The sequence below is a fragment of the Salvelinus fontinalis genome, chromosome 19, assembly GCF_029448725.1.
Source record: "Salvelinus fontinalis isolate EN_2023a chromosome 19, ASM2944872v1, whole genome shotgun sequence".
Classification (NCBI taxonomy): Eukaryota; Metazoa; Chordata; class Actinopteri; order Salmoniformes; family Salmonidae; genus Salvelinus; species Salvelinus fontinalis.
The window spans coordinates 43156491-43180258 of NC_074683.1; the positions used below are offsets into that span (position 1 = coordinate 43156491).

The 23768-nt window shown below is 43.7% G+C and overlaps 1 protein-coding gene across 3 annotated transcripts; it reads left to right on the forward strand.

Annotated features, from left to right (window-relative positions):
• Positions 1-363: 363 nt before the first annotated feature.
• Positions 364-23460, forward strand: tfg (trafficking from ER to golgi regulator). 3 transcript variants are annotated; one of them, XM_055871663.1, is made up of 8 exons: positions 364-531; positions 4275-4488; positions 4831-4914; positions 9175-9321; positions 11576-11746; positions 11896-12042; positions 21172-21255; positions 21875-23460. In XM_055871663.1, the coding sequence occupies exons 2-8, from the start codon at positions 4305-4307 to the stop codon at positions 22282-22284; spliced, it is 1227 nt and encodes a 408-aa protein (XP_055727638.1). In that variant the 5' UTR covers positions 364-531; positions 4275-4304; the 3' UTR covers positions 22285-23460. The 3 variants fall into 3 exon arrangements, with proteins under 3 accessions (XP_055727638.1, XP_055727637.1, XP_055727636.1); XM_055871662.1 differs by having other exon boundaries at positions 366-531; positions 4278-4488; positions 21872-23460; XM_055871661.1 differs by having other exon boundaries at positions 367-531; positions 21872-23460.
• Positions 23461-23768: the final 308 nt, after the last annotated feature.

Sequence of the window (23768 nt, forward strand, 5' to 3'; positions counted from 1 at the left end):
CACAAACACAGAACACAATACCGGGTCGTTACAATATGTTTTGATTTGGTTACTACATGATTCCATGTGTTATTTCATAGTTTTGATGTCATCCCTATTATTCTACAATGTAGAAAATAGTAAAATAAAGAAAACTCCTTGAATAAGTAGGTGTGTCCAAACGTTTTACCTGTACTGTGTGTCACTACAACCTTTGAAATTAAAAGAACGACCTGCAAAACACAGTACAGAGGAAAGCAGTCACACAGAGTCACACATTTATAATATAAAACTACATTTCTCGAACTGCGCCTATGCAGAAAAAAATCTGCTGATTTCGCTCAAATGTCACTGTCAAACGTGTCAAATAGTTGAGCCGCTGCGACTGCGCCCTCCGCTGTATGCCACGTACAGGTTGACGTCGACAAAGCGGACAGACTTCCTGATGTGAAGCTGGGTTTCTGTGTTTGCCAGCCCGGGTAACAGATTTTGCCTGACACGGTCTTGCCAGAACCACCGATACCACAGCGGGATCAAGACGTCCATTTACAGGTGGGATTCATATACTTGTCTTTTTCGATATTCCTAATATGTATGTTGACAACATGAATGAGATTCGAAACGCAAGCTATCGTTAGCATTGCTAACTAACGATTGATGCTAGCATCGGGTTTGTTGTTTTTATAGCCTAATTTATTTGATGGTAGAAGTGCAATGAAATTGTATTGCTACATGATGATAGAAATACAATGAAATTGTGTGTTTGTGTTAAATGAAGTCGATAAACATGCGTTTTTGACGCCGGTAAGAATGTTCAGCTTGGATAAATATTTTGCAGGAAGTCAACATTATAACCACGAATTGGAGTTTTGAGTGGGTCTGTATTTGGCAGGGTTCTACATCCTGTCAGTGACACAGGAAAATGGCCTGGTTATGTTTATGATACAACTTAGCTTGCAAACCAGTTACTTTCCTTTCGACACCTATTAACGATACAATTAGTTAGCTATCTAGGTTATAATATAGCCAGTACAACTGATTTTGAGTTAGCTAGTTTATTGACATCACAACGAACTGCCAAGTTAGCAAGCTAGCTATATTGAATCTCAGACAAGACTACAAACTGCAATCCTGAACCTCGCCCTTTCATTAACTAGTACTATAACAGAAGGATTTATGTTACGTTACAAGCCGTATTAAGGTGTCCTCGTTAGCACAACATAACTATTAACTAGCTAAGTCTAATTGTAGATAATCTTAGTTAACCTTGTTTGACACATTATTGTTGGTAATTTAATTTAGCTAGCTTGATACTGTACTGTTAGCTCTAGTTTGCTGGCCAGACCAACAAGTTGTTGCAGTTCACGTGATTTGAAACTATTGTAACTATTTTCTTGATAGGCTCATTTTAGTGTGGACTGGATAGGGAATAGATTGTTTATCCTAATCTAATCAGTTCAGCTGATTAGCTAGCTAGCTAGCTAGCCCGTATTTAATTCTAACGACATTAAACAGTAGTGTTCCATGATCTATGATCCCTCTTTCAATGAAAGTTACAGTACTAGGCCTATAGGCCAAAGTCTTGTTGTGCCAGACTGACAGCTCAGCCTAGTTCAGCCTAGTTCAGCCTGTTGTACTTGAACCTTAGACTTTGGAAGCAGAGTGAAACTGTAAACTATATAGTAGCACTTGAGCAATGTCGTAAAGGGCAGTGATGTGCTGTTTGCCATACAAAGATAAAAATGAGTGAATCCAAGGTTGATATATTAATGATAACACCATTCTTCCATGGTCCAAGCACTTTGTCTGTATCTGAAGGATTTTAAAAAATGTGACGATGCTTATGTTTTTCAATGGTTGTTTGTCGGCTTACTAATCATCTAAATGACTAGTCCTTTAGTGTAGAGTGGCTTATTTGCATCATAGGCGCCTGTTATTGTTATGCCCTCCCTCTTTCCTTAACCCTCAAGGCACCAACAGAGGTCATTTTTTACCTCATTGGTAATGATAGACTGTCTTTTCAATCAATTACACTTTTTATTTTTATTTTAATCATCTTTTGTAACACAAGTAAATGACTTAAATTCCCCAAAGTAAGCATATGTTTTTTAAATGTTCCCACATTTATAGCAGGGTGGGGCTTACTATATACTGGAAATCAGCACAATGCCTCTTGTGGTGAAATTATGAAAGTAAGAACTGCCATTGAAAATACATGGTCACTAATCAGGTTTCCTTCCAACCTTTTTTATGCAAGTAAAGTACATGTTGGATAAAAAAATGTAATGACAGGCCTGATGTCGACAAAACAAAATACACTAGACAAGTTGGGATCTTTTTGTGTTGATAAAATGAATTATCAGAGAAATGTCGGTCGAAAAGCTTTCATTCTTAAGGATCGGTGTCCCGCCAACGTGACAGTTGTAAATCATGCAGCGCGTTATGTCAAGATCAGAGATTTTAGAGACACAACAGGGAGGAGAGCTCCTAACATCAAAACACTTTTTTTCTCTTTGCGATAGGTTTGATAAATTCACCTCTGCGGGTGAAATGTGTACTTACATTCTGAAATCTTGCTCAGATTTTTCAGTGTCGTTTTGTTAAATAAATTCATTTTTCATGTCCTAAAAAGATCCTTATAGCATGCACGATCGATTTTGTATTTCCACACGTTCAATTTTCAAAGAAAGGAATCTGAAAATCTCACCCTAAATGTTGTTTCAACGAGTCAAATTACATTCGTATCTATTCTTCAGAGATCCTAGAAGGTAACAAGACTTCACTATTTCATTAGGGGTGTAATATGTTCTATAGGACAGCATTTTTGATCAGAGAGCGACGCCTTCATGGCACGCCGATGACGCGGGCGGCCATCACTTGAACGACTTTGCCATCACTATCTTTGTCAAGTAAGCACCAATTGGGGTCAAACAAAGCTAGCTAGATACCCAATGACCTGGGCTTTACGGGAGTTCCCAGAAACCATGTATATGTCGTAAAATGTAGCTACTAACCTTGTACGACAGCATGCCTTTTCATTTTGGACAAAAATTATAAGGATATTAAGGTATGAAAACTGGTTGTTTTGCAAATGTTGGACTTATAATATGGCTACTAATACTTGGAAAGCTCAATAAAAGTCCAAGTATACAGATTTGATCATATTCTTGCAGAAAAACGGAGTATGAATGCAAATGTCTCCTTCACGATTTACCCAAGTGTACCTGGGGACTAAAAGTCTTGTTGTTCACTCATTTTTCAAGTTTTCCATCTGAAACCTTGCACATATACTGCTTCCATCTTGTGGACACTATTGGAATTACAACTAGAGGGATGGCTATAACTAGGACCCTTCTCTTGCATTTCAAAGATGGTGGTAGAAAAATAACTTATTTTTTTCTTTGTATTTTCTTCTACCAGGTCTATTGTGTTATATTCTCCTACATTCAATTCACTTTTCCACAGACTTCAAAGTGTTTCCTTTCAAATGGTACCAAGAATATGCATATCCTTGCTTCATGGCTTGAGCTACAGACAGTTAGATTTGGGTATGTCATTCATTGAAAAAAAAGGGGTCTATCCCTAAGAAGTTTTAATGCGCTAATATTGATATAATCATATCGAAGTAAACGTGGAGTCACTCGATGACGTCCTGTCTGCTACCCCTATGACTCGTCGGGAAAGCATGCAATTTATTAGACTACAGATGAAATAAGTTATGATGAACTTCACAGGGTGGTGAAAGTGCAAGGTGATGAGCTTGATGCTCCTTTCCAATAAATACTGAGTGTATTATTCTGGTGATGTAATCATCGATACTTTGCTGCTGTTTGTTTTATTAGTCAATCTTGCTCTTTTATCCATTTTAATCTCATAATGTAGGCCATTCGTGTGCTATAGCCAACAGCGTGCAGCTACAATATCTGTATACTGTTAGCTGGAGTGCACGTGCCAACACCGGAGTGGGCACACTCGCTATATAATACAAATGTCAATGTGAGAACCATCATTAGAGTTAAAAATGCAATGGAAACCCATTTAACTTTATTTGGTACATGGGAATTGAACCACAAAAGGTATTTTTATGTGCACTACGTCATCACGCAGAGACTCATCTCTAATTTCATGGAAACATCTCAGGTGGGAAAATGCATATTCTTTTATGCAGATTTTAGAATTTTTGCATAAATCTGTTGCCAATTGGTGATATAAGACCCCATGATCCAACTTACATGATTCTCCGCATGCTCTAGGTGTGTTAAATCTCTCATGTGTCGTCCCCCCCCCCCCTCCAGCAGTGGGAGCAGTAGAGGGCGGACGGCACCATGAATGGACAGCTGGACCTGAGCGGCAAACTGATCATCAAGGCCCAGCTGGGCGATGACATCAGACGCATACCCATCCACAACGAGGACATCACCTATGACGAGCTCGTGCTGATGATGCAGCGCGTCTTCAGGGGCAAGCTGCAGAGCAACGATGAGGTCACCATCAAATACAAGGACGAAGGTAAGCTGTGCTGCTCTAGACAAGCACTGGATTAAGTTGTATTATCACCATTGTGTTAGCTAGATGTCATCTGACCCCTCAACATTTAGCTGTTTCCTGCTGGTAATGGAAACAGGTTCTCTTTCAAACACTTGAGAATTGTACTATTATGGTTGATGATTACTGTAAAAAGGGGGGGATGGGGGGGGCATCCTCCCATTTTTACAGTAATCATCAACCATAATAGTAGAGGTTACACAGGTTTCACCTATTCAGCCATTTCAGAATAGCCGTTATCTCAAGAAATGGTGGAAAAAAGGATTGGAATGTGACCTGATGCTGTTCTCTGCTCTCTTCCCTCAGATGATGACCTCATTACTATTTTCGACAGCTCAGATCTCTCCTTTGCCATCCAGTGCAGTAGGATACTGAAACTCACTCTGTTTGGTAAGATATTATCATACACATACTTAACCATTCCTCCCTTTTTTAGTATGGGCCTATGTGCTGCTGTGCCAAGCACACCCATCTTGTAATAAGCAAACAAACCTGTTTTGTCCCATTAGAAATTAAAGTAGGTTCATTCTGTTATTCCAGTCTTTATGGTACCGTAGTATAAAGAACTTCTATCCTTTGTATCTACTTGAATACTCAGGCTGACTGTTCTGTTCCAACAGCCCCCTCTCCAATAGTTTTTTGGTTCATGTACATTAACATGCCACTGGGAGGCAGTCTAGTCTCATATTTTGACATTGAACCCGACACTCCTACTTCGACACTCATTCTCTCATGCTGGTATCATCCCAAGGTCGGAGTCTATGTGCTGCTGCTTGGGTAGTAGAGGCACCAAGCTATACTTGTGAAATTGTCTGTTTTCACATGTCCCTCAGTAGTCAAACTCCAGCTTGTTGGGTGTCAACCCATTTTAAGAGTGTGTTCTGCAGAGGATGATAGATGGATTGACGATTAGCTTTTGTTTTTCAACGAACACTGTAGGTCAATAGGAGAGTTATGCTGGCTTTACTGCTTTAGGCCTAATCATCATGATGCCCTCGTGTGTGAGAGACTTCAGGTGTGGTCTAGCTGTGGGTCCATTATACAGAATTGTACACTGGCCAGGTGTTATGGATCCGCCTTAGTTTTACAGTGCAGATGTCAGGTGTGTGTTACCGTTTACACACACACCTCTGCTCCCGCTCATCTCCAATGCTGTCAGACCTCATTATGTTATTTCATGTGTTCTGCTCCCAATTATACTGCAGCACAGTGTCCCTGAACTGTCCCTGCTATTATTAGATAGATAGGGAGTGGCAGAAAAGACAGACAGAATGAAGGAGAAGAAAATAAATGTTTGGGGATTTATTTAAAAAATAATACTTTTTTTTACTCCATCCCGAGACCCAGAGCGTCAGCATGCGCCACAGTCGTGACCTCACATGGAGCCCATATTTCCAGACGTGTGCCAGGATTGGGAGCAGGAGGGAAGTGTCTCTATACAGGATCTTCTCCTGACCCCCTGGGTCTCTGCTAAATGTTACACACACACAGGGTTCTGGAATCCTGTCTGTAGAATTCCACTAACGTTAAGGGAATTCTAAAAGGATTTCCACTCTCCTATGTGAGATTTGGTGGTCTCCTGTAGTGTTGGACAGTGCTTTTGTCTGTCTGTCCTGGTCGTGGTCCAGGAGTTGAGTCATCCTAAATGACACCCTGTTTCCCATATAAATAGTAATAATCATTTGGTGGGTACTTATAAGTGCCCTATTTCTCACATGTACAAGTGTGTATTAATAGGCATGTGTGACTTAGAACAATTTATTTTGCGTATCCCACTCCCTGAGAAACCCTCAGTGGGCTCACGGCCAGGGTCTGCCATTATCAATGGCAACCCTGGAGAAATTAGTGTTAATAGCCTTGCTCAAGGGCTCATTGACCTGCATTTTCGAAAATGTTTCACCTTGTTGCCTCACGGATTTGAATTAGTGACCCTTCGGTTACTGTCCCAACTCTATAACCTCTAGGCTACCTGCCACCCATATCATGCACTACTTCTGAACAGAGCTACAGCCTTCGTCTGGTTTGGCGTTGCTGTGTCAAACCAGAGTCTTATGTGCGGCTGATTGTTCCCCTGCTGGTACCAACTGACCATGTCCAATGATATCCCTGGAGGCGAACGAAACGCTCACCTGTTTAGCTGAGGTGTTGGCTAGCGGAGTAGAACACTTGGAAAGGAAAAGGAGAGCCGCACACTCTAGGAGCTCAGATGCAATAATTTAATAACCAGCGTTTCAACAGACAAGCTGTCTTCATCAGGGTCGAAACGTTGGTGGTTTGGTTATTAAATTATTGCATCTGAGCTCCTAGAGTGTGCGCCTCTCCTTTTCCTTTCCATGATATTGGACCATATTCTCTTTCCTCTGTGCCCCTATAACTCTATCTCACCCCCATTCAGCCCTCTGCACCACACTGTCCCTGTGAGGTTCCTGTGTGGTGATTTAGCACCTCTGGCCTTCTAGAGATGAGGCTCATATGAGGGACAGACGCCCTCCTCTGTTGAATTATCACTCCTTATTGTAATTGTCTGCTAAGTCCATCCCCGTCCAGTCAGTGCTGATGAGGATTGTGGTGCTATGGCAGCCTGCCTGCAGCCTGTAAGGCCTCTATAGAGCAGCACTGGGACTCATTGAGATGATACATGGTTCCTCTAGTCTTTCAGGCCCAGATGTATGCTGTGGTGTTGAGCACTAGGCAGGGATCCATCTAGGGCTGGGCGGTATGGCCTAAAAATATTTTTTATCTTCTCAAACTTAAGGCAGATTCACTATATATACACAGTGCATTCGGAAAGTATTCAGACCCCTTGACTTTTTCCACATTTTGATAGGTTACAGCCTTCTAAAATTAATTACATTTTGATTTTATCAATATAAAATGTAGAATATTTGCATGCCAGTGGGATGGAAACCTAGCTTATTACAATAAAATGTCTTAAGAGTTTGTTTCCAAATGACCATACCTCCAAATGCAAATAGTGAGTTTAAACTGCTTGTTGTCAGAGAAAGAAGTTGTCTTTGTTGTGAGTGGCAGGGGGAGGGGCTTGGTGTCAGTGTGCGGTTGGGGAGGTGCACCGTGCACAAAGCACGGAAGGAGACAGAAAGCTCATAAAAAAAGTGAAATAAAAACCTAGATTCTTGTGATACAGTCATTTGGAACATTGCGCTAAAACATACATTCAAATGAATTTGATATCACCCAGCCCTATATCCATCACTAGGCACATGTAAAGCAAACACACACACAGTTAAACGTTCTGTCTCATTCACTCTCTCACACAGAGCTAAGAGCATAACAGACCCAGTGAGCAGCAGAACTGTACTCATGCATCTTCAAGGCCCAGACTGTAGCCACTGTCAGCACTGTTCATCACTCTTGTCATGCATAGTAGCCTTAGTTTATTTTTCCTAGATGATATTTGCCATATCCTGTATATCACTACAGCATGCTGCCCGTTAACGGTATTACCTGGCTCCTCTCCTCTCTGGAAAAGAGCTCTTGAATAACCTAGTACTTCCTAGTACATTGACATTTAACCCACTCTCATTGACCATGACCTGGATGGATCTGTCTGGCCTAACCATACCTGACCTCATGTCAACATCAGAGTAGTTCATTTCTGAGTTTGCCTAAGAACACAGGGTATATATTACAGATAGATGGTGCTAACAGCTGTTATATAGTTATTTTATGGAGACATGACTCCACATTTTCTGTGCTATGTACTTTAACCTCTGACCCAGTGATGTGGTGGTGGAACCAGGGGACTACTACTCCTCTCTGAGACTGCAGGTGTCTGGGGCTCTATTTCCAAGAAACGGCCCTAGTGTCTCTGTCTGCAGTCTACCCCCTTATGACCCACCACTAACAGGACAGGTGCACGGCATAAACACACACATAAATTACAGAATACATGGACAGTTATGTGAGATTGTGTGTGTGGATGTTGCTGAGGGCGGGTGCGTCCAAACCGCAGGATTCCTCACTGGCAAGAAGCGGATCTCTCCCACGCTTCGTAGTCTGTGATCACAAAGACACTGGGAATTCCCCATCACACACACACACCTGCAGGCATGCTGACTTATCAGACTGCAAATGTCTGTGTGTAACAGAAGTAATGACATAGCCTACATTTGATTTTAACAGGACAGGGTTCATGAGAGATGGGGTGGGGACTAGTAATAATGGTTGTTGGTTTGTTCGGGTGCCATGTTGTTTCTGGCTCCATAGCTGAACATCACGGTCTGTTAATCCTACTTACCCTGAACAGGCCTGCTGCTCGGTTCCTAGCTCGTTTGATCTGGTCTGGACCCCAACCCCTGGTCTGGTTTCATCTAGTTTGCTCTAGTCTGGAATTGACTTAACTCACACCGGACCATAAGAAATGTACAGACCTAAAGACTCATCTGTTACAGTGATCAGGAGGGCTGTCTGGGGGAGATTACTCCGTCACTGTCTTCCATGGCTCTGGAGTGCTATAGTGTGGATGGAGAGGGATGGCTTGTGGAAGTAGTCCCCCCCCCCCCCCTTCACCCTCACCACCTTCTCCCACATCTTGAAGTTGCATACCGAGACGCCACATTCAGTATTTGAAATGTATTGACTTTGAAATATCGTCTCACACTTTCTCTTCACACTCTCTCCCCCCGACAGTGAATGGTCAGCCGAGACCTCTGGAGTCCAGTCAGGTGAAGTATCTGCGCAGGGAACTCATTGAGCTCAGGAACAAAGTCAACAGTCTTCTGGACAGCCTGGAGCCCCCCTCAGAACCTGGCCTGGCTGCATCAGCACCAGACCGGGGTAGGTACACACATACACACCCCTATCTGTTTGCTAGTGTGAATTGTGTTTTACATAATTTAATGAAATACAGACATGCACACATCTAGCATATTTGTTGTAACTTTATGAAATACCAACAGCTATAGGCCGGTTGTTTTTATCAGTTCATTCATTTCTCTCTGAAAGAGATGGTTTGTCCGCATTCCAAAACAGCTTTCACTTCTAATCCAGTGGCCCAATCACATTCCACACCTGCCCTATGTTTTTTTTAAAATATTTAACTAGGCAAGTCAGTTAAGAACAAATTCTTATTTACAATGACGGCCAACCAAAAGGCCTTCTGCGAGGACAGGGGCTGGGATTAAAAATAAAATATAAATATAGGACAAAACACACATCACGACAAGAGACAACACTACATAGCACCAGCTGTCAGAGCAGCTCATAGATTACTGCACCTGTACATAGCCCATCTATAATTTAGCCCAAACAACTACCTCTTTACCTACTGTATTTATTTATTTTGCTCCTTTGCACCCCATTATTTCTATCTCTACTTTTTCAATCTCTACTTTTTTATTATTATTTTTTTACTTGCTATATTGTATTTACTTTGCCACCATGGCCTTTTTATATTTTTATTTATATATATATTTTGTTTGCCTTCACCTCCCTTATCTCACCTCACTTGCTCATATTGTATATAGACTTATTTTTCACTGTATTATTGACTATGTTTGTTTTACTCCATGTGTAACTATGTGTTGTATGTGTCGAACTGCTTTGCTTTATCTTGGCCAGGTCGCAATTGTAAATGAGAACGTGTTCTCAATTTGCCTACCTGGTTAAATAAAGGTGAAATAAAAAAATTAAATAGAGACCTAAGATGACAACACAACATGACCACACAGCATGGCAGCAACACAACATGACCACACAGCATGGCAGCAACACAACATGACCACACAGCATGGCAGCAACACAACATGACCGCACAGCATGGCAGCAACACAACATGACCGCACAGCATGGCAGCAACACAACATGACCGCACAGCATGGCAGCAACACAACATGACCGCACAGCATGGCAGCAACACAACATGACCGCACAGCATGGCAGCAACACAACATGACCGCACAGCATGGCAGCAACACAACATGACCGCACAGCATGGCAGCAACACAACATGACCGCACAGCATGGCAGCAACACAACATGACCGCACAGCATGGCAGCAACACAACATGACCGCACAGCATGGCAGCAACACAACATGACCGCACAGCATGGCAGCAACACAACATGACCGCACAGCATGGCAGCAACACAACATGACCGCACAGCATGGCAGCAACACAACATGACCGCAACACAGCATGGCAGCAACACAACATGGCCGCAACACAGCATGGCCGCAACACAGCATGGCCGCAACACAGCATGGCCGCAACACAGCATGGCCGCAACACAGCATGGCCGCAACACAGCATGGCCGCAACACAGCATGGCCGCAACACAGCATGGCCGCAACACAGCATGGCCGCAACACTGCATGGCCGCAACACTGCATGGCCGCAACACTGCATGGCCGCAACACTGCATGGCCGCAACACTGCATGGCCGCAACACTGCATGGCCGCAACACTGCATGGCCGCAACACTGCATGGCCGCAACACTGCATGGCCGCAACACTGCATGGCCGCAACACTGCATGGCCGCAACACTGCATGGCCGCAACACTGCATGGCCGCAACACTGCATGGCCGCAACACAAAACATGGTACAAACATTATTGGGAACAGACAACAGCACAAAGGGCAAGAAGGTAGAGACCACAATACATCACGCAAAACAGCCACAACTGTCAGTAAGAGTGTTCATGACTGAGTCTTTATGCCATGGGCAGTTTCCCAGGATTCGTTGCATCAGCGTTGTTAGCTTGCTGGCGTGTGGCGGCCGGCAACAGGTGGATTTGTTTATCCGAGGCGTAGAGGAGAGAAGTGTGTCAAAGTTTTTTAACAGGGTGTTTCCTTTGGTGTGGTAACATCCCAGGGTTAGGAGAATACACCCATGAAAGCCCTCGTAAGCCCTACTTACACAGTGGTTTGACTGCTCAATGATTAACGATAATTGAACTATTTATGAACAACTCTCCCTGCCGCAAACTGACGTGTGTGTGTGCTTCTCTAGCATCTTTGTCCATGTCTTCTTGTGATTGTGTGTTGACACGTGTCGCTCTCTCCACTACCCTCCACTCCCTCTCTCCAGACTTGGTGGATAGACATGAGGGGAGGGCGGTGGCAGCAGAAGCAGCAATGAAGCAGGCCCCGGTCCCAGTCAGCGCGGCCAGCATGTCGGCCTTCGACCCCCTGAAGAACCAGGGCGAGGTCAGCAAGAACGTCATCTCCGCCTTCGGCCTGAGTGAGGACCAGGTCCCAGGTAATTCCATCGTTGCCGTGCAATTTCTTTTTTTCGCTTTATGTTTGTACTTTCTATACAGTCTTCTGACTACATTGTTGTCACACACCTTACCCTCACTCTCCACCCTGTTTTATTTTTCACATACCCTTTCGCTATCTCTTATCTAGCCCCTCCAGGTGTCTTGGCTGACGAGCGGTCAGGTACTCCAGACAGCATTGCCTCATCCTCGTCTGCCGCCCCCCAACCCGGGGTGCCCCCCCAGCCACAGGCCCCCTATGCAGGGGTACAGCAGGGACCCCCAGCAGCCATGGACGGTTAGGAACACACACATTCTAAATTACCATGAAACTCGCATGCAGACACACCATAGCTCTGCATGAGTGAATATATGTAGGAAACGGTGTGATCTGAGGAATTGTGCAGTAGGAGAGTACAACACTTGTGGTGTCTGTAAAGTGGGTTTAATGGCTGTTTATGTCCCTGGAAACGAATCACAAAACCATGACAACTTAAGTGTGTGTGTGTGGGAGGGGGGGGGGTTGTAATAGCTGTTTGAGAGATTATCAGTGTGGGTGGTTTAGCACCTCCAAATACCTGGGGTCCACTGAGACCCCCAAAAAGTGTGTGTGCGTGTGTTGACTCTGTTGCTTTGTCCTGTCAAAACAGGAGAATGAATTTGGCCCAAGAGTTACCCCATTTCAGTTTGTGCTTTAAACTGATCCTAGACCTGTGCAGTGCCTAAGGGACAGCCTTGACCCAGTCAGTGTGTTGTGGAACACTTCTCTTGCGTTGCAGCATTGGGCCGTTCTGTCCCAGTAGAGTTGTCACTACTCCCAGTCACTACCACAGTTGTTTTTTGCTCTGTTTTCACCTCATCACTACAGACATTTATAACTTTATGGGCGAGTCAGTTTCACAATGGTTTAACCCAGATGTTCACTGCTCGGGCTTGTCTACAACCACAAACAGGAGGAATAGATTGCTCTACTTGTATTCATTGTTTGTCAAGCTGTTGGAATGAAGTGGAACTGCCATCTTGGTAGGGGATTTAATGCCATTGATGCAGCAGAACTCTATCTGACTTGGTGATGGCTAGATGTTGCACTTGGATTGGCCAGTTCCCCAGTCCTGAATCCGGTACCTTATTTATTTATTTTACACTCTGCATGCTGTGATTTAGTGGATGATGTCTCTGTAACATAAGACTATGTAAGCACATTTTAGATTTAATTAGGAATTCCATGTTATCACAGACACAGAGAAACTGTTCACGGAAGTGACTTAATCAACTGTATAAACAGTGTATTCATGATCTTGGCATCCATTTTAGTCAGCCAGACAACTCTTCATGTAGAATCCCCCCCTCCTGCTATCTGCACTCCACCATGAACATCATGTAGTTCTTGGAAAATGGAATGTCTGCAGTCTCCGGCCCCTCTAACGGAGGGATGCATGAACAAGGGATCAGATCAGACCGAGGTGGGGAAATAAAAATTTTAAATCAAGCAGTCATCTCTGTAGTCTCTAGTTGCGAGCTACTTTGGGGTCGTGTTTTTAGGGGGAAATGGTTTTTGGTGTTATCTTGCCTTCCCGACCAGACCTTCCCTGAGCTGTTCCTCTCGGACCTACTGGGTTTCCCCATAATGGTGGCGTTATGGAATCAACACAGAGGTGTGCCCTGCTGGCGAGTTAACTCTCTTACCAGATGGCTAGGTGTATGTGTCCTAGGGTTTGGCATATCAGTATATGAGATGGACAGAAACAGTAAGGGAGGGGACAGAGGAAAATGTTGCGAGTCAGTCTTCTTATTTAGCGAGTTCGTTATTTTGGATGTGATGTTTTGTCATTGGAATGCACTTTTTTATTTTTTTTAATGTTGTGGCTCTCCGTAGCCTCCATCTCTGGAGACGTATCCGTTTTCACCCAAAAAGACCCACAAGCAGCACGCAGACAACCACACCACAGGATCCAAACCACAGCTGGAACACACACATCCACACGGTAGGCTCGTTGAGCTGTGACTCAGAGGAACCATACCAGCACCTCCAAACCACACCTGGAACACACTGAGGTTCCACATGGTCACGGTTTGACCGTGTTCCCCAGACCAGTGGTTTTGGCTCGGTCAGTGTTCAGGCTTCTCCAAGGGGTTGGGGTTGAGTTTAGCAGAGCCAAGACACCCATATGAGTCTTAAGTTACACAGTAATTATTCCTTAGTTCTTACTTATACAACTCAGTGATTCTCTATAAATTCCAGACCCTTGCACTTTGTGCTGGTCGCTTTTAGTTTGTCCATCAATGACCGCATGGTCATATAATGGTCATTGGCAGTTATTAGGTTCAGTGTGACCTCGCTTACCATGTGGTTGGCTGTCCTTTTAGATGTTGAGTCCAACCCTGTCATGGCAGGGCATCTTCTGGATGTCGTCATGGGTTCATCCTCCTATTTTCTTCGCTGTGCTTGTCCCTCCATCCGGTTCTCCCAGAATTCCAAGGAGGAGAGCGGCTCTGGGCTGCAGCTGGTGGGCAGACAGCCTCGTCAGGCTGCATGGACATGTTTTCACCAATCCCAACACTCCAATGGGGTGCCTGATGATAATTTGATCCCCAAACGTTCCCATAAATTCAACACCGTCTCTGCCCCTCTGTCTCCCCTGAGTGCCTGGGTTATAGATGAACAAAGTCAACACAACACAATGTAGACCGATTTTATTGTTGACCAGGAATAGTCTCAAAGGAGCATTGCACTTCAACCAACATGTTGATTAAGGGTGTGGTGCATTGGGAATATGCACAGAGAAGACTTCTTCAGAAAGTCAACGTGGACACAGATCATGTGCTTTGAGGGTAGATGGCCAGATAGCTCCCCCTCTTTCTCTGACAACACATGGTTGGTTTGTGAATACAAGAAAACATGGCACTAACAAGATCCATAAACAGAATATGTATAGTGGCTCTCTTTCATATCAGACGATGATCCACCATAGAGGGCGGAGTGTTCTCTGGGTGAGAGGGCAACCAACAGTTATAGCACACCTGTTCACCCACCTCAGTAAAGACGGTGATACTTTATCAGACTACCAATAAACTCTTTTCCTTTTTGAAAACATCCCCAAAAGTCTAAAACTATAGTCAAGCAATGGCATTCCAGAGAATGATTTTTCCAGCTGTTTTCTGTTCAGTTGAAGGAATACATGTGCAGGCAGCCGGTCTCTCTCCATAGAGAGCCAGTGATTTCTCTTTCCTTTGGGATTTAAATGTACTGAGCAGAGATCAGAGATGAAGTCCTCTGGCCAATGAGGCCTGACGGCAGCCCCATCCATCCCTCCATCACATTATGTAATACACATGATGGATAGCAGGCAGGAGACCAAAACAGCCAACCCACACACACACACACACACACACACACATTGTCATTCTCACTGGAGCACCATTGTGCTCACATTACAGGGGTTGACGGTGGGGTTGCAGCTGTTGTCCCCCTTCATTATAGGCTCATTAACCCGTGAACCTTAGACTGACTGTCCTGTTGTAACTTATTGTTGAAGTAACTGATTTTAACTGTTGACATTTTCCATAGATGTCTCAGTGCAATATATCTGGTTTCATCATATAGGCTTTTCACAATTTGCGTCATGTTATAATTGAGGGAAAAGCAATGGTGGTGGAATTAAACATGGTTCATTCATCTGGTCCAGACCTGGGAAAAATGAACACCTAAAGTATCCTGAACAAAAATATAAACGCAACATTTTAAAGTATTGGTTTCATGAGCTGAAATAATAGATCCCCAAGTTTTTCATATCCACAACCTTTAATCTCTCAAATTTTGGGTACACATTTTTTTACAACCCTGTTAGTGAGCATTTCTACTTGGCCAAGATAATCCATCCACCAAACAAGTGTGGCATATCAAGGTTTTGATCATTACTAGGGATGCACCGATATGACATTTTTGGCCATACTGATATTTTCCTTGCCAAAAAATATATATACATTTTTGGCCTTTTTAAGCATTCTAGTACAGTTAAATAGTTACACACACGGACGCAGCGGTCTAAGGCACTGCATCTCAGAGCATGAGGTCACTACAGTCCCTGGTTTGAATCCAGGCTGTATCACATCCGGCTGTGAGTCCCATAAGGAGGCGCACAATTGGCCCAGCGTCGTCCGGGGTAGGCCGTCATTGTAAATAAGAATTTGTTCTTAACTGACTTGCCTAGTTAAATAAAGGTTACACACAGCACACTGACAAAGTATTTTGTTGGCGTTTGTCCCCATTACCAGTAAAACATCATCAAAACCTATGTCTTTCACTTACTTGCTGTTTTGTTTTTCATTCGTTTCATTCTCAGCCAGGCTTTCATTATACACGTCAAGCAGTGAAGTTTCAGCTCTGTCCGCGGCCTCTCTTCCTTGGTTGCGCACTGTCACTGTTCACAGCCTCGAGTACTTTTTGTACGTTTTAATCGTAGGGCTAGGCATCCCGCTAGCGGGACAACTTCCGGTGACACTGGAGGACGCACAATTCAAATAAATAATCATAAATGTTATGGATACTAAACATTTAGGTAAATATAAGTGTCCTATATTGGTTGAAAGCTTAAATTCTTGTTAATCTAACCTCACTGTCTGATTTACAGTAGCTATTAGTGAAAGCATGCCATGCGATTGTTTGACGATGGCGCCCCTCATCAAAATATTTTTAAACCGGCACAGGTTTCATAAATTCACAAATAGATGAAATATTCACTTACTTTTTGAAAATCTTCCTCTGATTTCTCATCCAAAGGGTCCCAGCTATAACATGTAGTGTCGTTTTGTTAGATAAAATCCTGCTTTATATCCCAAAAAGTCAGTTTAGTAGGCGCCATCGATTTGAGTAATCCACTTGTTAAACATGCAGAGAAAGGAATCTGAAAATCTACCCCTAAACTTTGTTTCAACAAGTCAAAATGTTTCTATTTACTCCTCAGATATCCTAAAATGTAATCAAACTATAATACTTCTTACGGAAAGAAGTATGTTCAATAGGAAACTGATTTTAGCAGGTGCGTCCTTTCTTCATGACGCGCGCAAACACGAATTTCCAAGACTGGGTCCCTGTACTAAAACTGATATTTCTTCTTCGTTTTTGAAGTTACAAGCCAGAAACCTTGAACATGGACTACTGACATCCTGTGGAAGCCATAGGAATTGCATCCAGGGAGCTAATTTCCAGTATGCCCTTACACTTTCCATTGTAAGAGCATGGTCTCTCAACAAAAATTCCAGTTGGTTTTTCTTTGGATTTTCTCCTACCATATCTATTATGTTATATTCTCCTACGTAATTTTAACATTTCTACAAATTTCAACGTTTTTTTTTCTTCTAATGCTACCAATTATATGCATATCCTGGCTTCAGGGCCTGAGCATCAGGCAGTTTACTTTGGGCACGTCATTCAGGTGGAAATTGAGAAAAAACAGTCTAGGGCAATGATGATAGGGCAATGAATTCCATTATCTTGGCGTTAATGGATTTTGCCTTTGTTGTCTTGATAAAATGTTCTTATTATTTCAAATGAGTGCTTAACTTGTTTAGTTATTGGAAGTGTGCCCTTAGTATTTTTCTGCTTTTGTGTGTAGCGCTGCATTTTTCATGGTGTCAATAGGTATGCACGTCAGCTTTGACATCGGTTTTGCACATCGGCATTAAACTAGACATCGGGCCGATGTTGGCATTTTTTGCTAACATCGTCTGATTCCGAGAGATCGTGCATCTCTTATCATTACACAGGGTTTCCTTGTGCTGGGGACAAAGGCCTCAATAAAATGTGCAGTATTGTCACACAACACAATGCCACAGATGTCTCAAGGGAGCGTGCAATTGGCATTGTCTGACAGCTGATTCTTAAAGTTAGTGAGGGAGTAAAACTAAATGCATGCTCTTCGAACGATCGCTGCCAGCCCGTCTAGCATCACTACTCTGGATGGTTCTGACTTAGAATATGTGGACAACTACAAATACCTAGGTGTCTGGTTAGACTAAACTCAGTCACACTAAGTGACTACTTCAACGACGTCATTTACAAAATAGACTCCAACACTCTATTTAGTGAATTGGATGCAGTCAATCAGTGCCATTCGTTGTCACCAAAGCCCCATATACTACCCACTACTGCGACCTGTATGCTCTCGTTGGCTGGCCCTCGCTTCATATTCATCGCCAAACACACTGGCTCCAGGTCATCTATAAGTCTTTGCTAGGTAAAGCCCCGCCTTCTCAGCTCACTAGTCACCATAGCATCACCCCCCCTTAGCACGCGCTCCAGCAGGTATATTTCACTGGTCACCCCCAAAGCCGCCAACTCTTTGGCCACCTTTCCTTCCAGTTCTCTGCTGCCAATGACAGGAACAAATTGCAAAAATCACTGAAGCTGGAGACATATCTTCCTCACTAACTTTAAGCATCAGCTGTCAGAGCAGCTTACTGATCATTGCACCTGTAAATAGCCCACCCAACTACCTCATCCCATACTGTTCTATTGTGTTATTGACTGTATGTTTGTTTATCCCATGTGTAACTTTGTTTGTCGCACTGTTTTGCTCGATCTTGGCCAGGTCGCAGTTGTAAATGAGAATTGTTCTCAACTGACCTACCTGGTTAAATAAACCGTGAAATAAAAAATAAATCAAATTCTGACTTCAGGAATGTTCACCAGAGCTGTTGCCAGATAATGTAATGTTAATTTCTCTACCAAATGCCGCCTACAACTTCTTTTTAGAGAATTTTACAGTACGTCCAACCGGCCTCACAACCGCATTACACGTGTAACCACGCCAGCCCAGGTTCTCCACATCTGGCTTCTTCACCTGCGGGATCGTCTGAGACCAGACAGCTGAAAACTGTAGGTTTGGACAACTGAAGAATTTCTGCACAAATTGTCAGAAACCGTCTCAGGGAAGCTTATCTGCGTGCTTGTTGTCCTCACCAGGGTCTTGACCTGACTGCAGTGCGGTGTCGTAACCGACAGGGCAAGTGCTCGCCACTGGCACTGGAGAAGTGTGCTCTTCAAAAATGAATGCCGGTTTCAACTGTACTGGGCAGATATGGTGTTGTGTAGGGTGAGCGGTTTGCTGATGTCAATATTGTGAAGTGTCCCCTATGGTGGTGGGGTTATGGTATGGGCAGGTATCAGCTACGGACAACAAACACAATTGCATTTTATTGATGGCAATTTGAATGTACAGAGATACCGTAACGGCATCCTGAGGCCTATTGTTGTGCCATTCATCCGCCACCATCACCTTGTGTTTCAGCAAAATGCACAGCCTCGTGTGCATTATGCACAGGAGATGTGCCACCCCCCTACTTTTTATATATATATGTATATGTGACCAACAGATGCATATCTGTATTCCCAGTCATGAGAAATCCATAGATTAGGGCCTCATGAATTTATTTCAATTGACTGCTTTCATTATGTGAACTGTAACTCAGTAAAATCTTTGAAAATGTTGCATGTTATGTTTTATTTTTGTTCAGTGTAGTAATACAATGCATTAACAGAAATGATTGTAACCAGATGACAGGGATTAACGGTACATTTACTACAGGTAAAATTGATTAAAAAAATAAACAAAGGGGCAAACAATTCCCACAATGAATGCACAAGATTTGGCAGGAGACAGCTGAGTGCATCCTGGGAAGAGACGCCTATAGGCTATCATCGCCACACCTTGTCTCAACATTTAAAAGTTATAATCAAGACACATCTTCACACACAGTTTCGATGCTTTTCACTGACATCCGCAACTTAATACGCTAGACTTTCTGCCACACGCGCCGCCTTTTAAAAAGACTTCCTCATCATATGCCATTTCTCTCCTGTTCTATTGGTATCAACTTTATTTTGTTGTCCAGGAGCCGAAGACACAATCCTAGTCATATTAACCCATCCTAGTTGTTGCATCTTTAGGTTCCCCCTCTAAGGTTCTAACAGATGTTCATCTGTCATATACTGCTGGCATCAGGTGCACTGTTTTAGAATGGTGTTTTCCTGCAAATTGAATTTTGGCAAATCTTTGAAAATTGTTTTGTCTGCTTCATTACAAGAGTGTCATGTTCTGTTAAGATGCATTACCATAATGTAAATGTGGTTTCTGTCATTCTGAACACCGTGGGTGGACGCTCTAATGGGTTATTTACCCAGTGCATATGGGCCTGGTACATTTCTCAAATGGACAGTAAATTGAAATCTTACAGAACACGTTGTCACGCGCCACTTTTTTTTTGAATGGAAACCCTGGTGTGGTGGTTGTGAGCTGGGCAATATGGAAGAAAGAAGAAAAAAACGAATTGACAGAATTATAACAATATATTGAATGAAAAATATTCATATTAACCATTTAAAACTACTACTACTTTAAAAGTTGTAGCTATCAATTGTCCCATCAACAATCACCCATATTAGTACAGTTATTTCATTTCAAGATTCACCATTTTCTCATAGGACATTATTGGTTATTTATCGTAATGAACAAGTGTGTATGTGTGCAAATTTTTGTTGTATCTTTCAGCCACTTTCTTGAGTGAACTATCACATAAATTACTGCTTCATTAACCTACTGATAGCCCAGCACCAATCTCCAGGCCCTATTCCCACACAAAGGAGTTCCATAGGGCTCTGTTACGAGCCCTCTACAAGAGTGGAAAATCAACGCTCCGCTTTAACTGGCACATGAAAAACCAGTGAACCATAAACCAGCCTTCTCTCATTATCCTTTTACTCTTTGTGTTTTTAATACGTCGTCGCCCTACTTTACACGCCAGGGGCTTTGGGAGTGCGATACAGGCCTTGTAAAGGGAATACACTGGTGGCCAACTCTACATGTTTGCTGAACATGGTGAGACTCACTGGAAAACTTTAGTTGGCCAATGGTTTCAGTGTTTTGCAAGTATAGTTTGCTTTTATTTTAGACTCTCTTAAACCCACTCCTCAGTCCACATTATTAAGGGGACATGCAATTCTAGAGTTTTTTTATTAAATGAGACACGGACTACACACACACACACACACACACACACACACACACACACAGTTAGACGTGAGGTCATGGCTAATAAAAGCTGGGAGGAAAGTGGCTGTCTACTGACACAGACCTGTTTAGACAGACGACACTCGCTTTGACCCAATACACACTGGTCTATCCAAATAAATGTGTGTATGTAAGAGCGAGCAAGGTAGCAAAGTTTTGTTTAGCTTAGATCTGTACAGCTGACTGTGATGTGCCATAGAGCGTTGTCTGGGTGCAGGGCCTTGATGAACCCATCCTTTTTTTAATTATAGTGGTTGGAGCTGTTTGCACTAAGCCCATCCTGTCCGATTCTAGCCGTGTGCTTTTTTTTATTTTTTCCTTCTCCAGAAATCAAACTGATGTCTGTCTTCCTTCTCCAGGTCAGATGTACCAGTACCAGGCCCCAGGTGGATACCCACCCCAGCAGCCAGCACCACAGCAGCAGTATGGCATGCAGTACCCTGGTAACACTCATTCCTCATCACTCTTTCCTTTAGAAAAGGCCCATGAAGGACAGGCTAATCTTATAGAAATGGCCCAGAGCTTCATAGAAATTATGCTATGCACCAGAGTCTCTGGGTTCGCGCCCAGGCTCTGTCGCAGCCGGCCGCGACCGGGAGGTCCGTGGGGCGACGCACAATTGGGCTAGCGTCGTCCGGGTTAGGGTGGGTTTGGCCGGTAGGGATATCCTTGTCTCATCGCGCTCCAGCGACTCCTGTGGCGGGCCGGGCGCAGTGCGCGCTAACCAAGGGGAACAGGTACACGGTGTTTCCTCCGACACATTGGTGCGGCTGGCTTCCGGGTTGGAGGCGCGTGTGTTAAAGAAGCAGTGCGGCTAGGTTGGGTTGTGCTTCGGAGGACGCATGGCTTTCGACCTTCGTCTCTCCCGAGCCCGTACGGGAGTTGTAGCGATGAGACAAGATAGTAATTACTAGCGATTGGATACCACGAAAATTGGGGAGAAAAGGGGATAAAATTTAAAAAAAGAAAAAAAAAAAAATTATGCTATGAATGAGAAATGGATCACAACGAAAAGTTATACTCTACTTCTCTCCCCAACTCTCTGTCTCGCTCTCTTAGCAGGATACACCCCCCAGCCTGGGGCCCCGCAACCTGGCGGCCCTCAGCCCCAACAGCAGCAAACTTTCCAGAACTACCCTGCCCCCACCTCCCAGGCCCCCGCGCCTGGCCAGACCCCAGCCCCCGGCTTCCAGGGAGGCCAACAGCAGGCTCCTCCACCTCAGGGTGCACAGCAGTACCCCCCAGGGGTCTTCCCTCCCCAAAACTACACCTCCCAGGCCAACCAGCCTGCCAACTACAGCCTGCCCCCAGGCTCCCAGCCCCAGCCTGGCCAGGGTTACCAGCCCCGTCCCGGCTACACCCCTCCCCCCGGTAGCAACGTCACCCCGCCTCCTGGGGTGTCAAACCCCTACGCCCGCAACCGCCCCCCCTTCGGCTCGGGTTACGCCCAGCCTGGTCCCGGGTACCGGTAAAAGAGGGGAGGGAACGGAGAATGTTATCCACCCACCCCTCCCTTGCGTGTCCTGGCTGTTAGGCTTGGGTTCGGTAAACATGGTCTGCTAATCTGTCCATCCCTCTCAGTCCTCAGATATTGAGGAGTGTATATCCCAAACAAGCTACAAACCCTCAGTCTGATCGTCTGTTTGTATTCTGTCTCGCCCTTTCACCCCACTCACACACACACACAGATACCGATGTGTTATGGCCCTGCTGTATGACATACAATGTACTCTAATAGAGCTGGGACGATAAACCAAAAATTATCAACACTGACCATTTATCGAGGACATTTTACTGATATCAATAACCACAATAAGTAGCCTATACTAGAGAAATGTGAAGTTTGAAATTAAATAAGTTTGCTAAAAGGGCTATTGCCAACATTACTTTTGATAGTTACAACATTTTAAAGTTGTAGTAGTAGTTCTAAGGGTATGGTAAAATACAGAAGTAGACTTACGGGTGCACATTAATGTTCTAAACTTATCGTTCTATTAATCGTTATTGTGATAATTCAGTAATTTATCGTAATATGGATTTGTGTCCATATCGCCCAGCTCTAGGCCCCACCCTCACTCTCCAGCTCTGTGTTGTCATTGTGAACATGTAGTCAGTCTGTAAGTACACTCACCTGGAAAGACTAAAACAGGCTGGTGTATGAAAGCTGTTTATATTCTTTTCACACATTTTATTTTGCTAGTCTGACATCTGTAATGCATACATGCATCTGTATACGCTGGTTAGCCGAGGACGTTGATTCGTATTGCATTTAACTGGTTTTGGGATAGACAGTAGTTTGCGGAAGCGCGTCTACAGATGTGTGTATGAGAGACTAGTGAAAGTGTTCAACCTTTTTTTAAATGTTATATCATTTGTTTTCCTCACCGCCATGTTGGTGTTGTGATGTGTCATGGAATCTGCCCTTTGGTTGAGAACACTAGCTGGGTGTTGAATTATGGGAGGGGTAGTTTTGATCCTCCAGAAGAATCCTACCATGTTTAGCCTCTTAAATCACCTCATTGTTTATTGCTCTTTATTTTCCTCACTGGTTTGTACTAATATCAATCAGAAATTACACCTTGAAGTGACATTTAGTTTATGTATGAACTAGCATTTTCTCTGGAACCTAATAAAGGCTTTGAAACCCAGCTTGAAGTTTTGTCTGTCTTTGTTTTTGATTCTTTTCCTCTCTCCCTCCCCTCACACTGTGGTTTTGTGAGTTCACGGCTCCGTGTTAAGCTTAGCTTTCGAGAGCCTTTCCTCTCCCATCTAGGTGGATTTGGAAAAGTGTGGTAATGCTGGTGTTGCTGTTTTGTTTTTCTAATCAGGCATTGTGGTTGGCTGGGATGTGTGGTGGGGTAAATGTGCTTGGTCCCTCAGCTCTGCCTGTCTTTAGTCAACTAATGGCCAAAAGATTGAAATGTGTTGTTTTAGTGTGTGTCCACTTGCTAATGCT

What these genes read in the sequence shown, in the direction of transcription:
- tfg (XM_055871662.1), top strand. Translation starts at nt 4,305, where the DNA reads ATGAATGGACAGCTGGACCTGAGCGGCAAACTGATCATCAAGGCCCAG. An exon ending in TGCATCAGCACCAGACCGGG is followed by an intron (nt 9,322 to 11,575) that starts GTAGGTACACAC and finishes CCCTCTCTCCAG; the next exon opens with ACTTGGTGGATAGACATGAG. An exon ending in GAGTGAGGACCAGGTCCCAG is followed by an intron (nt 11,747 to 11,895) that starts GTAATTCCATCG and finishes TCTCTTATCTAG; the next exon opens with CCCCTCCAGGTGTCTTGGCT.